The 14,586-nt window shown below is 49.5% G+C and overlaps 1 protein-coding gene across 1 annotated transcript in view; it reads left to right on the top strand.

Moving 5' to 3' along the window:
• The window catches only part of WIPI1 (WD repeat domain, phosphoinositide interacting 1), a 42,396-nt gene that overhangs the window by 21,136 nt on the left and 6,674 nt on the right, over nt 1–14,586 (top strand). The window contains exons 5-12 of the mRNA XM_044982348.1: nt 3,067–3,164; nt 4,072–4,164; nt 4,861–4,931; nt 7,116–7,223; nt 8,596–8,760; nt 9,381–9,488; nt 10,510–10,631; nt 13,525–13,625. Of these exons, the coding sequence (XP_044838283.1) occupies nt 3,067–3,164; nt 4,072–4,164; nt 4,861–4,931; nt 7,116–7,223; nt 8,596–8,760; nt 9,381–9,488; nt 10,510–10,631; nt 13,525–13,625 (866 nt within the window). The remainder of the gene's footprint in view (nt 1–3,066; nt 3,165–4,071; nt 4,165–4,860; nt 4,932–7,115; nt 7,224–8,595; nt 8,761–9,380; nt 9,489–10,509; nt 10,632–13,524; nt 13,626–14,586) is intronic.

Genomic DNA, 14,586 nt, shown 5'->3' with positions numbered 1-14,586 from the left:
CTAGCCGCTCCCAAACAGTTGTATCAAAGATTGTACTCGGCTTAACGAAAAGTCCCCTTTTCTGTCCCCACCGTAGCAGGCGGGATAACGTGTCAGAGGGGAGCTTTTCTCCCTGCCGTTCCGCGATGCGTATCAAATATTCATGCACCGTTTTTTCTTCCGCTGATGCAGCGGACCCCATGTTAGCCGCTCACCTCTGAGCTCAGATGCGCCTCTCCTTTGGACGCCCGGGGGCCGGCCCTTCTCCAGCACTCCCCGCCGCGGCTCGTCCGCCTGGGTCAGGCCACCGACACTATCAGCATTCGATTCGAATCACGTCGGGGTCACCATTTGTCGCATCGCAGACGGACCTGGACAGATGCTCAACAGTCAGTATGATTGGATAGCAAGAGTCAATTTATTTCTCTCCAGCATACATCTTTATACACTTGAAGCAGGCAAGCAAGCAATTGCTAATTGGTTAACAAAATACACACAAGCACTGCTACAACTTCATAGGATAACATTATCCTAGACAGCCTTCTAAATTTATTATCCTATTATGCCTGCTAGAGGGAAGTTAGCCAAGGCCAACTTCTCAAAACAAAACTCACAACCTAATTAACCCAACCTGAAAACCTAAACATCTCAGGCTTCCCACACTACCTCCTAAAAACCTAAACATCTTAGCTTCCCACACTACCAACTGCCAAGCTAGCAAAACATATTCCAACATACGGTGGCCCTGGCAGGACATTCTGCTCTCACAGGGAAGCTTCTTCCAGCAGGCTGTTCTCTTGCAGAACTTTCCCTGGGCCGGGAAGAGCCATATTGTCTGGAGACTTGAACTCAGCCCATCTCTGGTTTTTGTTTCCCTCCTCCCTCTCAGGGACTGTAGCATCAGGCCCGGCCTCTGCTTCAGTTTCCCCTTTGTAGATCCAGTAAGTGCATGGAGGCTCTCCTGTATCAAATAACACCCCTTCCTGGGTTCTGGTTTATGAAACTAACAGCACAGTTCAATTTCAGCCTAAGTCAAACTAGTCTTCTCCTGACTCCTGCAGCCCATTTGTGCTCGGGGCCACCCTCAGCCTGCTCAGTTATGCTAAGGACTGGACGGATCCCTGGAGTCTGACAGTCCTTGAGGTAGCAAGGAGCTCGCCATGTCTGCCCATCCTGAGCAGCACCCAGATTCTGGGCCCATATGTGCTTAGTTTGGGAGCCCTTCACTGTGTAGTGTGAATACTTTGAACTGAGATGATCCTGCACCGTAGGAAGGAGAAATCGGACAAGTTGCACATCTGCCTCAGTGGCTGGGCTGCTCTTTGTGCCTTTAAAGAGGTCAGCTCTGTATATTTGTATTCTTACCTTTCCCTGGCCTGGTTTCCTGTTTGACTCTTCCAGACAGGCCTGTAGCAGGGCACGATTGACTCAGAACTCGGCTTCTTAAGCTTGAAAATTCTCTAGCTCCTGTGTCATCTCCAGCCTGACAGGAAACTGATTCACTGAACATTCTCCGTGGTTACCTTTTAAATGGTAATGACCGATACCCAAGGCCTTCCTTTGGAGGGAACTCGTTCCTTGTCTCTTTGGCCTTTTAGCTGCATTTATTATGAAAAAGTCTCTGGTATATCCTTGATCTTATCTCCTCCCTCTTGACCCCCAAAATCACACAGTTCAGGCTTTATCAGCTGCCTTGTATTATTTTAAATGCTTTTCCCACTGCTGCCAAGTTTACATGGCTGCAGCTCACCTCAGGCCAAGGTAGAGCAGTGACTAGCACTGTATAAATACCCTAGATTGATAAAGGGATATCTCGGGTTATTGGATGCTGCTGTAGCTCCGGGGCTTTTGTTCAGTTATAAACAATGATCTGAAACACTAGCTGCAGCTAATCCTGCACTGCTATTGGGCATTTGCCAAGGCAGTGTCCTGGCATGACCGGCCCCATGAAGTGTGTGTGGGGGGAGAGGTGCATTTCCTGTTCGGAGAGCTGAGCACACAGGCTGGCTGGATCTGAAATAGCCTCTAACTCCGCAGTCTCCCCCACATGTGGCACCTTCCTAGCAGTGCTCTGTGAGGTTTTACAAACCCACTAAATCAGAAATCCATGTTCTTGCAGGGCCAGCGGTCCCCTACATTCTAACAGCAGCTGCGGTGTGTGGTTGAGGGTGACAGCATTGGTTTTGGAAAGAACCAAGGTTCATTTCAGTACATGGGCAGAGCAGGCAGGGATTGGCCATAGGCCGAGCGTGCAGTATCCTAGAATGAACCCTGTTACCATCTGATAAGCATCTGGGCTCCTGTCCTGGAGCCAGACACGCCCCCAAGAGGTGGCCCGTGAGATGGGCTGGCACGCCGTGTGGTGTACTCTGCACAAGGTCCTGCAAGCGCTGCAGCCAGCCCCGAGAACAGGCTCAGAGGCACCCAAAAGGGAAATGAAGACCTGTTACTTCAGCTACCCCTGAAACTCACATGAGGGTAGGAAAGGTGGTCTAGTGGATGGGGCACTAGATTGGGACTCAGGATCTGGATTCAGTTTCCAGCTCAGCGACAGGCTTCCCATGTGAGCTGGGGCAACTCACTTAATTACCCTGTGCCCCATCTGTAAAAAGGGGGTGCTGCTTCTGTATTGCACAGGGGTGTTGTGAGACTAAAATCCACGAGTGGTGGTGAGGGGCTTGGATACACAGTGACAGGGGTCAGATAAGGACGTAGCTAGAGAGAGCCCTTTGAAATGTTGCAAGTGATTTATTCTCTCCATTCCCAAGGGTGGTAATTCAGATGAAGGGGGAGAAACTGGACCCAATATTGACCTCTAAGAAAGAATCCTCTTTAAAAGCATCTTGGAGGGTGATCAGCCCTACCACCACATGCCAGTAGGTGTCACCAGAGTTGAGGAATTTCCTAGTGATTTCCAGCCCACTCTTCGGGAAAGCCCATATGTTTCGTGTGGCTGGACACTCCTCCCCTGAAGCAATGGAGCTTGAAAATCCAGCATTTCTGTTGCTGACTGTAACCATTCAGTTTTTATTGTGTGTGCTCACCCTATACCTGACAGCATTTTTCTTTGCCTTCATGCCTTGCTAGGTTTATGTGCACTCTCTATCAACCATTCCAACTCCTACTTGGCGTACCCTGGCAGCTCGACTATTGGGGAGATTGTGCTTTACGATGGAAATAATTTGGTAGGTGTGAAGTGACTAGGGGGTTTCAGAGCATGGACATGTGGATACTTCCATGGACAGAAAATAATCTGTGTTGGTATACAAAGACCGCTACAGAAATGCCCAGCTGAGCTCTTTTAATAAAAGAGAGCGAGAAGAAAAAGTCCACATAAACATACTGCACAGAAATCGACCACTAAGATTTGGGGTCTCCTCCATGCCTGCTCATCTGGACACGGCATGTGGTTAAACTAATTATCTGACACATGCCCAGAGCAAAAGTACTGAATTTAAGATCAGTGTATTCATGGTCTAGTTCCTTGGTAAAGAGAGCAACCTTCATGAACCTCCTGAATGTAGCAACCTGGGAGAAATGTGTCATCATGAAAGGAGCTAGAGGACAGATAGAGAAGAGCCAGTGAGCAACTTAAGCTGCTCCGGTGCGTGGCGTATAGTGAGAATTATTAGCAAGTCCCCGGTCCTCCCTTGCCAGGGTTTCCTTGGGGTAAAATCCCAGGAATAGGTATTGTCTTGGAATATTAAAAGTTCTGCAGAGACTGAACTGTCCCTAGAGTTCTGGGATGCTTTTGCCTAGGTAGGTGCCAGGCATCAAAGGAGAAGGGTAGGAGGGCAATCACTACGTTGTGGCCTGATTTTGAAATGTGCTAGGCACCCCTAACTGCCAGAGGAGTTGTAAGTTCTGGGCACTACTTGGAATGAGGCCCAAACTTGCTTTTGTAACATGGTGGCTGTGGTAGGAGGAGAACTGAGGGTGAGGTGGAAGGAAGTGTGAGATACCTCCTGGATTTAGCACGAAGCTCAAAAGGCACATCTACGAATCAAGTGTAATTGGGTATAGAATGTGCCGTCAGATAGCAGGTGGGGCGTCGCACTTTGGTTTACGTTCCTGTTACCTTTTTACCAACAGAGAACAGTCTGCACAATTCCTGCCCACGACGGGACCCTCGCTGCAATAACCTTCAACTCCACGGGATCGAAGTTAGCAAGCGCTTCAGAAAAAGTGAGTGAAAAGCCCGCTGTGAAGAGACTCCTTAATGCTTATGGGTTTGCGGAAGATCCGCAGAGCAATCTAGTATTTGGATTAGATTGTTTGTTCCTTGGGAAGTGGTATCTTTCTGTTTCATGACCAAGGCTGCCCGGAGAGGGGGCAAATGGGGCAATAGACCCCCATGAGAGTTTTTCGGGGTCCTTCACTCGCTCGGGGGGCCTGGAAAACTTTCGCAGGGCCCGGGCCCCCAGAGCTGCTTCTCCCCCCGCCGCCGAATTACTGCCGAAGCGGGACCTGCCGCCAAAGTGCCGGGTCTTCGGCGGTAATTCGGTGGCGGGGGGCCCCCGTTGCGGGTCTTCGGGGCACTTTGGCGGTGGGTCCCGGAGCAGAAGGACCCCCCGCCACCGAATTACTGCCGAAGCGGGGGCCCCCCGCCGCCGAAGACCCAGGCCCCCTGAATCCTCTGGGCGGCCCTGTTCATGACAGTGAAGCTCTAGTATTGATTGAGGGGAGGAAGGGAGCTGGGGGAGAACAAACGAAAGAAAAGCAGTTGTGAGGAAGAGATCTGATTTTGCTTTGCACTGATCCTTGGGTGGGAAGGTGGAAATGGCGTTTGCATGTTCTGAACTCCCCAGAGACAGCATTGAGGAAGGGGCATGTTTCTTTTCGCCCTGCTTGCTGCATGACCTTTATTCTGCATTTTTACAGGGCACTGTCATTCGTGTATTTTCTGTACCTGATGGGCAAAAACTCTACGAATTCAGAAGAGGAATGAAGAGGTCAGTTCACTCCTTAAAATTATTGACAAGCATGCGAAGGGATCAAGTAACAGCACGTTAAATACATTCTCACTGCAGACATTCTTGACCATGTAGGACCTTGGGTGCTTCGGCATATGTTACTGTCCTTCTATAGGAACGTGATAGTGCTGCGTACCTCCCCGATTTTGCCTCTGGCAAGCTGAGTGACACAGTTCAGTTGCTTGCAGAACTGGGTGATTCCAGAGAGGTGGAGGCAAATTGGACACGTTGACTCTCTCTGTATAATCTCCACTTGAAAGGAAAGGTAATTGGATTTCCACTCTAAGTAATGAAGTTACAATAGTTATACCATTCTACAGAGATCTGATTCTCACTTTGCCTGGGCTAAGTGGGTGCTAAAAAGCTACCCTCTGATTCGGTTGGGTTTTATGCCCACATTGTCTAGAGGTAAATGACAGTGCCCTGGTCAAGGCTACAGGTAGGTCAAGATAAGGCAGCTTACATCGACCTAACTCTGTAAGCGTCCACACTAAAATGTAGCTCCCGCTGGTGTAACTCGCTCTCCGCGAGAGGTATAGTGCTTAGGTTGATGTAGTTAGGTTGACGCAGTGTCAGTGTAGACACTGAGCTGCTTACACTGACTTTCAGAAGCTGTCCCACAATGCTGCACACACACTGCCAGTTAAATCAGTGCGAGTGTTCATGGCGAGGACGTGCACCACACAAGGAGCAAAGCAATTTAATTACCACGGTGGCTGTACGTCAATGTAACTTAGGTCAACTTAATTTTGTAGCGTAAACTTGCCCCATAAGGCAACAGGAAATCAGCTCTGTAGAACTAGCAGAGCGGAGGAAGCTAATGTGCATCTGAATTATCCAATGCCTGGCTCAGAAGAAGTTTGAATAATGTCTTTGGGTTCTTCTCCACTATTAAGGCCTTGCTGACACTAGAAAGTCATACTGCTTAAGTATACCAGCATAGCTCATTCTTGTACAGGAAGGAGAATAAGGTCTGCAGCCATAAGACCTTTTTATCCTGGGATAACTGCATCCACACAAGGGATTGTACCAGGAGAACTCTATTTGTACCCTGTAATCAGGTGCAGACTCACCCAGCGGCGCCTCCTGCTGGTCGTCCCCAATACCTATGTGGGCCTAGGACCAGGCCCTGCAGCCTGGGGAGTTACTGGCCTGGGGCTTCCCAGCCCCCAAGGCCTTTCCCCAGCCCTGCCTCCCTCTAGGTCCCTGGGTGAGTTCCCCAGCAGCCAGGCCTGTCTCTCTCCAGTCAGAGTGGGACCGCTCAGCTTCCAGCTGCCCTGGCCGCCTTATAAGGCCTAGTTGTGGGGCGTGGCCCCAGCCGCAGCCACTTCCGCCAATCAGCCGGGGCTTTTCCAACCCCTTCCGGGCTGAGCGGGTCTTCACCCCGCTACACACCCTGACCAGTATAGTTCTGCTGGTACAAAATCTGCACAGACCAGGCCCCAGAAATCCCTGGTGAAAGCAAGGGGCATCCCCTTTCCTCTGAGCAGTAAATAGAGCAGCTCTGAGCGCGCTTTGCCTCCCCCATGACAGCACCACCTCATGCCACAAAACTGTCCCACCTCTTGCCTTCCGTTACCCAGTGTGGCGTGGCTGGGAGATGAGCCTACGTAGCCCCGTCGCTCTTGGCAGTTTCCAGAGAGGCGCCGTGCCGCTCCTCCATAACCCTAGTATGGGGCGCCGGAACAGGGGCGGGCAGGTGGGCACGGCCTCATCACTTTTTACCGGCTGTAAGGGTGAGCGACGGGGAGAGAGGGTGGAGAGGAGCGAGTGGGGAAGGGGGGTTTTTGGGGGGAAAGGGCAGGGCCTCGGGAAGGGGTGGCCCAGAGGGCAGGGCCGCGGTTCAGGCGCCAGTGGCCCCCTCACTTTTAGGGAGCTTCTGCTGCTCCTGCCCTAGTGATGGGGCCAAGGCCACATCTCCACTCTAGGGTTGTGTTTAGCCCGGCCAGCCAAAATCCTGGTTCGTGCTAAAACGTTGCTAACGGGGCTTCCCTGGCAGCGTAGCCGGGGCCTAGTTGGGCAAAATGTCTCACCAGGTCGCCAGTCTCTGGGTTCTCTTCTGTCAGTGGAGAGGATTTACAGATGGCCGGGTGTGGCAGCTGCGGTGTGTCCCTCTTGGTTGCGCGCCATTCGGTGACAGGCCCTTTGTTTTCTCTGCCCTAGGTACGTGAACATCAGCTCTCTCGTGTTCAGTATGGACTCGCAGTTCCTGTGTGCTTCGAGTAACACCGAGACCGTGCACATCTTTAAACTGGAACATACCACAGACAGGTGAGAGGCTCTGAGCTAAGCCACTCGCCCCAGAGGGTACGTTTCCCTCTGCGGGGGAATGAGCACACGTTACTGTTAGCATGAACTAGGCCTTCCGTGACACTGGCAGCAAACCGCCCTTTTGGCTTAATAGCCTGAGGGACTTGCTGCTTGGAAGAGCTCTCTGCTCTCCCCTGCTGTTGGGTGGGAAGTGATGTCAGCACCCCAGGCTCACCTCTAGCCTCCCCCCTCCTTGCTAGTGTCTGGCTGTATCCAGCAAGATCCCCCCCTGCTCGGCAGGATGCTGCTGACGTCAGAGTTGCTATAGCAAATCCAAGCAGCGTTGCTAAGGAGCTGCTCTGTGCGTGTGGCTGGACGCAGGGAGAAGGGTCCCACTGCAGGCAGCAAAGCAATTAGCCGGCCACCAAGTCCATGGAGTTTGCCTGCTGGAAGCATTTCCACCACCTGTGGGCTCTTCTTGTTACAACTTGCTGCCCCAGCTGGTACCCTAGACGAATCCACTGTAGGAACACGGCTGCAAGCATCGGCCCCGGCAAGGGGAATGTTTAAATCTGAATAGAAAAACACTGCTAATCCATTGCTGAGGATCTGCTCTGAGGTGGCCTTCAGCGCAGAGGTTGCAAATGGGGCCTTTCCCCTGCGGTCTGCAGAGAGGGCTTGGTGTATCGGTTCCCATCGAAGCTGCCTGTACAGACCAGCACGGTGTGAGGACAGCTTCCCTGCCATACAGCAGGCTGGCTGCATGTTGCCATAAGGGTGGGAGTTCTCTGTGTCTCACATGGCAGGCTCCATAGGACCTTCTTCGGAGACACATTCCCCATGCAGATCTGATGGGACCAGTGCAGTTTTAAATCAAGCTGTGGAGGGGCAATGTGCCCTACTGGATAGAGCACTGGTTTGAGACTCAGGCGACTTAGGGTTCTGTTCCTAGCACTGTTCCTAGCACTGCCACTGGCCTGCTGGGTGACCTTGGGCAAGTCACGTCGTCACTCTGTCTGGGCTGGTCCATTTGAATTACACTTTAGCAAGCCTGCATTAAAGTAGGTTCCGTTTTACTGGCCATATCTAACACTCCAATCCTGCAAGTCATTCTTTGGCGGGAGTGAGGGGTGGACGGTTTGCACAAGTTACCAGCAGGACATTTTTCTCTTGGTGCAAGCAAGTCATGGCTATTGGGAAAGGGAGGTTATGCAAAGACTGTTCAGGGAACTCTTGTGATTCAACTTGCACAGGCTGGCAAAAGGAAGATGCCTGTATGGTTGTTTTAATTTGTATGTAAATTTTAACTAGCCCTGGTCTCTGTTGTTTTGTTGATGCTAGTTGTGGTAGCTACTGCACATAGCCTCAGTGACAGGTGTTTTATTATCCCCAGCCGGCCAGAAGAGCCTCCCACCTGGAGTGGTTACATGGGAAAGATGTTTATGGCTGCTACCAACTACCTCCCTGCTCAGGTGTCGGATATGATGAACCAGGACCGAGCCTTTGCCACCGTGCGCTTGAACTTCTCTGGACAAAGGAACATCTGCACGCTCTCCACGTAGGTTGGAACATCTGCATTCTCTTCACCATCAGCTGGCAAAGGGTGCTAGACACAGAACACAACTGGGTTGTTTCCTGATGTGACACAGGCAGAGAAGGATGGTGTATTAGCTTGTTGAAGGTGCATTTACTGCACATAGGTTACCTACAACAGTCTGCTCCAGGGATGTGGCAGGCAAAGGTGGAGGTGCAGATTAGGTCCTCTGCACAGCCCTTCCTTAACTTTGGGTGATCACTGAGGTCTTGTCTACACACCAATCTGCATTGCTTAGTTAAACCAGTGCAAACTGTGTGTGGACCCTTTAAGGCTATGTCTACACTACAGGTAACCCGGGTTGGATGGGGTCGGGCACGCCCCATGCCTGGCCTCCCGTGCAGGGCTTTAGCCCCTTGTCTCCCTGCTCCAGTGCAGAGTGTCACTGCCCATCATGGGGGATCTAGGGCAGTGGGAATGTGCGAGGTATGTATGTGAGGATAGCAGTCAGACCCTGGCCATGGCTGTAATTTCATGTGCTACCACTTGAAGGGCAGGCAAGCATCCTGGTGGAGACGCCCAGCTCTGCATTCCTCCCACAGTGCCCTGCTAGCACAGAGATCCATGACTTCGTTTCTTATTAGGATTCAGAAGCTGCCACGACTGTTAGTTACAACATCAGACGGACACCTTTACATCTACAATCTAGACCCTCAAGATGGAGGAGAGTGCGTCTTAATTAAGAAACACAGGTAAGCACATCACAGGTGCTCTGAGCCACTGGGCCTGGCTGATGCACCGACTGATCTTTAAAAAGGGAAACTTCATCCTAAGGAAACCGAGACACTAGGATTTAAAAAGTGACTAGATTTTGGGTGCTCAACCTGAGGCTCTTTGGAGGAGTCTGATTTCCAAAGGGCAGATGTTAGGCACTTCCTGCCCCTTCTGGTGTCTCCAGCTGAGCACCCCGACATCAAGGCATCACAATCACTAGCTGCTTTGTGAAAATCTCAGCCTGGAGCCGTTCTGCTTTTGGATAGGGGACATTTTCAGCCCACCTCTTTGGAGAAGTTTGTTCCTCTCTGAAATTCTGGGGCCCTGATCTTGTACCACCGAAGCCAAAGTACTTCCACTGCAATCAGATCCTCTGGCTGGAGAACGTGGTCCGTGCACTGGAGAGGCAGGAGTTCTGCCCCTCTGGTGCTCTAGAACTGATCCGGGAGGAGTGATTGTGCAAGGCAGTACAGGGAGCTCCCATAAACACAAATAGCCGTCTGGCAGAGTGCAGTCTTCTCCTGGGAGATTGTTTTAATTTGTGTGTCCATTTCAAATGAATAACCCCAGAGGGTTACATAGCTATGGATAATATTAAGCCTTTGGGGTGGAGTGGAAGAGATGTGTCTGTCTATCTGCCTAAGCATTGTCTGTTAAACCCACAAAACGAACAAACATAAAAGCTGAGTGCTCAGCATGCTCCAGCGTGCCTGGCTAATTCAGACATCAGTGACAATGGTCTTGCCATGTACCTCCTGCATGGCGCAGGCCCCAGATGGGCCATTTCAGGTTCATGTTTGGTTTCCTGGTTTCTGTGAGCTCCTAACGTTTTTGTAGTAGGGTTGGTATCTCACAGAAACTTTGGATGAGCCTGTTACTTAGAAGCTCATTATCCATCACTGTGACCTGTACAGGGGCGTTGTTAGAACTGCTGCAGAAGAGGGGAATGGACAAGATCAAAGCTAACTCTTATTCCTTCTCTTGCTTCAAAACAATCAGCCTGCTCGGCTCGGAAAAGACAGACGAGAACAAAGAAAATGACCTCCGGCCTCCATTACCTCAGTCTTACGCAGCAACCGTAGCCCGACAAAGTACGATGCCTTCATCTTCATCCATGCCAGGTGAGCACATGGCAGGTGAGCTGGGCTTGCCCCAGGGGCTGGCATTTCTGAAAGAGTGACCAGGTGAAAGCTGCTTGTAGCAAAGCCAGAATTTTTCACAGCAGAGCATCACTGAGCAGAGGCTTCCCTGGCACTGGACTTTCCATGTTGCAGCCCATTGAAATGACTTGGGATGTTTTGTTCTGCTTCACCATCACCCTGTTCCTGCTATCCGGTCCACCCAGGCTAATCTTTATGCTCACACAGTGTCCTTTGGGTCTCAGGGCCCTTCTGCACTGATCCAACTACAGAATGGACTTTCATTGCAATCAAGTTCATTGTAAGTTCCATGGTGGTGTCCTTCCCCACACCCTATGTTTTATTATGTTCACCAGTTCTGAAAGGCCAGTGCTCATGTATGCATGAGGCAGAGGGTTGCTCTAGTGAGCTGAGCACAGGAGAGGGCATCGGGAATATCTACATTTGAAATTCCTCTCTAATAATGACTCCCTCTGTAGCCTTGAGCTAGTCACTTAGGCCTGGTCTACGCTGGGGGGGGGAATGTCGATCTAAGTTGAGCAACTTCAGCTGTGTGAATAATGTAGCCGAAGTTGACGTACTTAGATCCTCACCGGAGTGTCTTCACTGTGGTAAGTTGTCAGCTAATGCTCCCCTGTTGATTCTGCCTGCGCCTCTCCCTCTGGTTGACGGGAGAGTGCTCGGCGGTCTATTTATCGCGTCTAGACTAGATGCAATAGATCGACCCCCGCTGGATCAATCGCTGCCCGTCAATCCAGTGGGTAATGTAGACAAGCCCTTAACCTCCTTGCGTCAGATGACACCATCTGGCCCGGGTGTGTTGTGAGGTTTAATATGATAAATCTGTGGAGCTCCACAGTGTATTTCAAAGAGCTCTGAATATTAAAAGCACGGTGTAAATACTCAGTACTATTACTCACCCTCCTCATTTGTAGCATTGAGCCCTATGGCAGCACCTCGGTCTGTAAATCCATGTGTCTTTCTCCTCCCTTCTCTGGAATATAACCACCACACACACCCTTTAGTAGATTCTCCCTGTTCAGAGCTTTGAACACTTTCCAGACCTGAGCTTGTGTTTCATCCTTGCTTGTAGCCAGTTTCCAGTACCTTGGATCTGTGCTGTATGTCCAAGAACCCTAAACAGTATAAATAAGTGACATGTTGAGGAGATCATTCTTGGCTCTAAAGAGTCTGGTCTTTCGATTTTCAGGAGTGAGACAAACTGATTACAGTCAGTTTACTGCAAAACACCACGTTGTTTTCCTACTTCACAGGGGCGTCCTAAGGATGAATTGGCTAATACTTACAATGCTTCGACAGTAGGGAGCACTAGCTAAGTACTAAGCATGATTAATAATCAAAATTATGCTGCAATTCTGCTGGGAAGAGCAGTAACTATATCCTCACTTGCATTACAATTTGTTACTGATAACAGTTGTCAGATCTGTGTCCAACCATTGAGACGGTGGTTGTCCAGAAAAAGCCAGATCTCCGTGGCACTGCGTTGGGATCGCAACAGCTTCTATTGAAACCACTTTGCCTCTTTGTACAGAAACTAGCTCTAAAATGGTGCAGGAGTCCAGGGGGTGACTGCCCACTTATACTTCCTAGTCGTCGAGATTTGCATACGCACTAGCCAGTAGAACAAGATTTTTATTACAAGCACCTGGGCTTGCTCTAATGGACTCAGTAACCTTTAACACATCTCCTCCCCAGTTTAAAATAAATGATTCCATCATGACAGCAGCCTTGCAGAACATTATATCTAAGGTGATCAGAAATAATCCTAATTAAAAACACAAAGCAATATTTCAGGTTTCTAATTCTTGGGAATAAATCAGCAAGACCAAAGTCTCTGACAAGCTTTTACCAAAACATGGAGCGTGATTCCTCAGCAGTTTGTTAGCATCAAGCAGTCTGCTTCCTTATGCAGAATGCATGCCAGGGAGAGTGAGTTTGCAGGGGTGGGTGTGCATCTCTCCAGGCACTCGGGCACAACTTCTGTTAATATTCAGTGGAAGTTGCACATATCCACTGAGAGCAGAAATACATCCTCTACAAAGGTCCTTTTACAGGATCTTTTCTTTTATTAAAGGTTTCAGAGTAGCAGCCGTGTTAATCTGTATCTGCAAAAAGAACAGGCGTACTTGTGGCACCTTAGAGACTAACAGATTGATTTGAGCATAAGGTTTCGTGGGCTACAGCCCACTTCTTCGGATTCATAGAATAGAACATATAGTGAGGAGATATATATACACACATATTGAATACATTCTTGGCATTATCTCATTGCTGCAAGGCGCAAATGTACTTTAAGCTAGATCATTTGGTTGTCATAATAATTATAGAAACAAAAAGACAGTGAAACAGTATAAAGCATGATTACAATTTAAACTCTTTCACTTTCTTTGGGAACACAAGCTGGTGTGATCATTTCTCTGGACATTAGTCTGTATAGCATGAGACCTAGTTTACTATTGGAAACTGATTTATTTATTTATTAAGCCTCTTTCTTTCGTGCATCCTACAGAAACAAATGCCACATCTTTGAGTTCTTCCAGGTCTTCTGTATGAATGACTCCTATGCTATAGCTGTGTGGCTGTTAAAGTTACTGCAGCAAATTATCCAAGCCCCTCTTGATTTGCCTGTGGTGGAAAGCAGAAAACTTATTTTGCAGACACTAATTCCTTAATCTGTTCCCCAGACTACTGCTGGCAAAGACAACACCCCCCCGACCCCCAGCTACTTTGCCAAACTGCTGCAGAAACCAGCTCTGAGCTTAAATGCAGTGAGAAGATGGTGTCTTTTCCTGCTCAGCTCTGAGCTTCTTGGATTCATTTGTCCTTAGTCTTTTGCCTTTCTTTGTTTTTACAGGTTACTCAGAAGATGGGGGCGCCCTGCGAGGAGAGGTTATCCCAGAGCACGAATTTGCAACTGGACCAGTGCGTCTTGATGACGAGAATGAATTCCCTCCTGTGAGCATTAGGAGTCCTTAAAACGGCAGTACAGCCCTCATGCTAAGAAGGAAGTATTAACTTCTTACAGAAGAGATGTTGTTCCCTTTCTCTAATGTGCCCCGATCCATTATCAAGCCTATAACAGCTATGTTACAGGGACACCGCCAGGTAGTTTACGCCCACAGCTGTGGCAGCTAGGGATGGGGGTACAGTCTACAAAATTCCCAGAATTTAAGCACCTACAAATGTGGGTAAAGTTTCAATCTGGATCTGACCTTTAAATCTTGGGCCTGTCTCTCATATTAATAGAAGTAGCTTTAACTGTGATGACGGCAGCATTTTTAACAAAAATATTATTATCCCCAGCAGTATTTTCAGTGCAAACATGTCCCAGCGTTGGGCTGGTGCAGCTGCAACTAGAAGTGACCAGAACAAAAGTAAAATTGAGCCATCTTTTAATTCCCAAGCTGAGTGAAATGTAAAAAATCCCAGGGGATGCGGAATCAGAGGGGCAAAGGGGGCTAACGCCACCACAATGGAAATATTGGGGAGGGGGGGCTGATCTGTGCTTCCACCCTGGCATGCCGTTCTCTATACCATGCACAAATGCACGAGGGGTGGTAGGGAGAGAGGCAGCTGAGCAGGACCCAGGCAGGAACACACCACGCGCACACACCGTTGAGACTAAGTAGCTCCCCTTGCAGCGCACCCATCCCACTCCACAATCTATCCCTGACACTCGACTTCCCCACACTGGCCCTGACTTTCCCCATGTAGAGCACCTCTGATCTGCTGCCCCATGCCCCCAATTCACAGTGAGTTTCCGCCGCCTCTGGAGAAAGCCCAGACCTCCAGCCCAAATGGGGACAAGCGTACTAGAACTTAAAATCCATTTCCAATCTTTTAACAATTTTCCGCATTAGTCACCAGAGGTAAGGACACTTTTGCTTTTTAAAACTGACTTTGAACCTGGCAGTGT

The sequence above is a fragment of the Mauremys mutica genome, chromosome 12, assembly GCF_020497125.1.
Source record: "Mauremys mutica isolate MM-2020 ecotype Southern chromosome 12, ASM2049712v1, whole genome shotgun sequence".
NCBI classification, from domain to species: Eukaryota; Metazoa; Chordata; order Testudines; family Geoemydidae; genus Mauremys; species Mauremys mutica.
The sequence above is the reverse complement of the archived record's forward strand: the minus strand, read 5'-3'. Positions and strand labels throughout refer to the sequence as shown.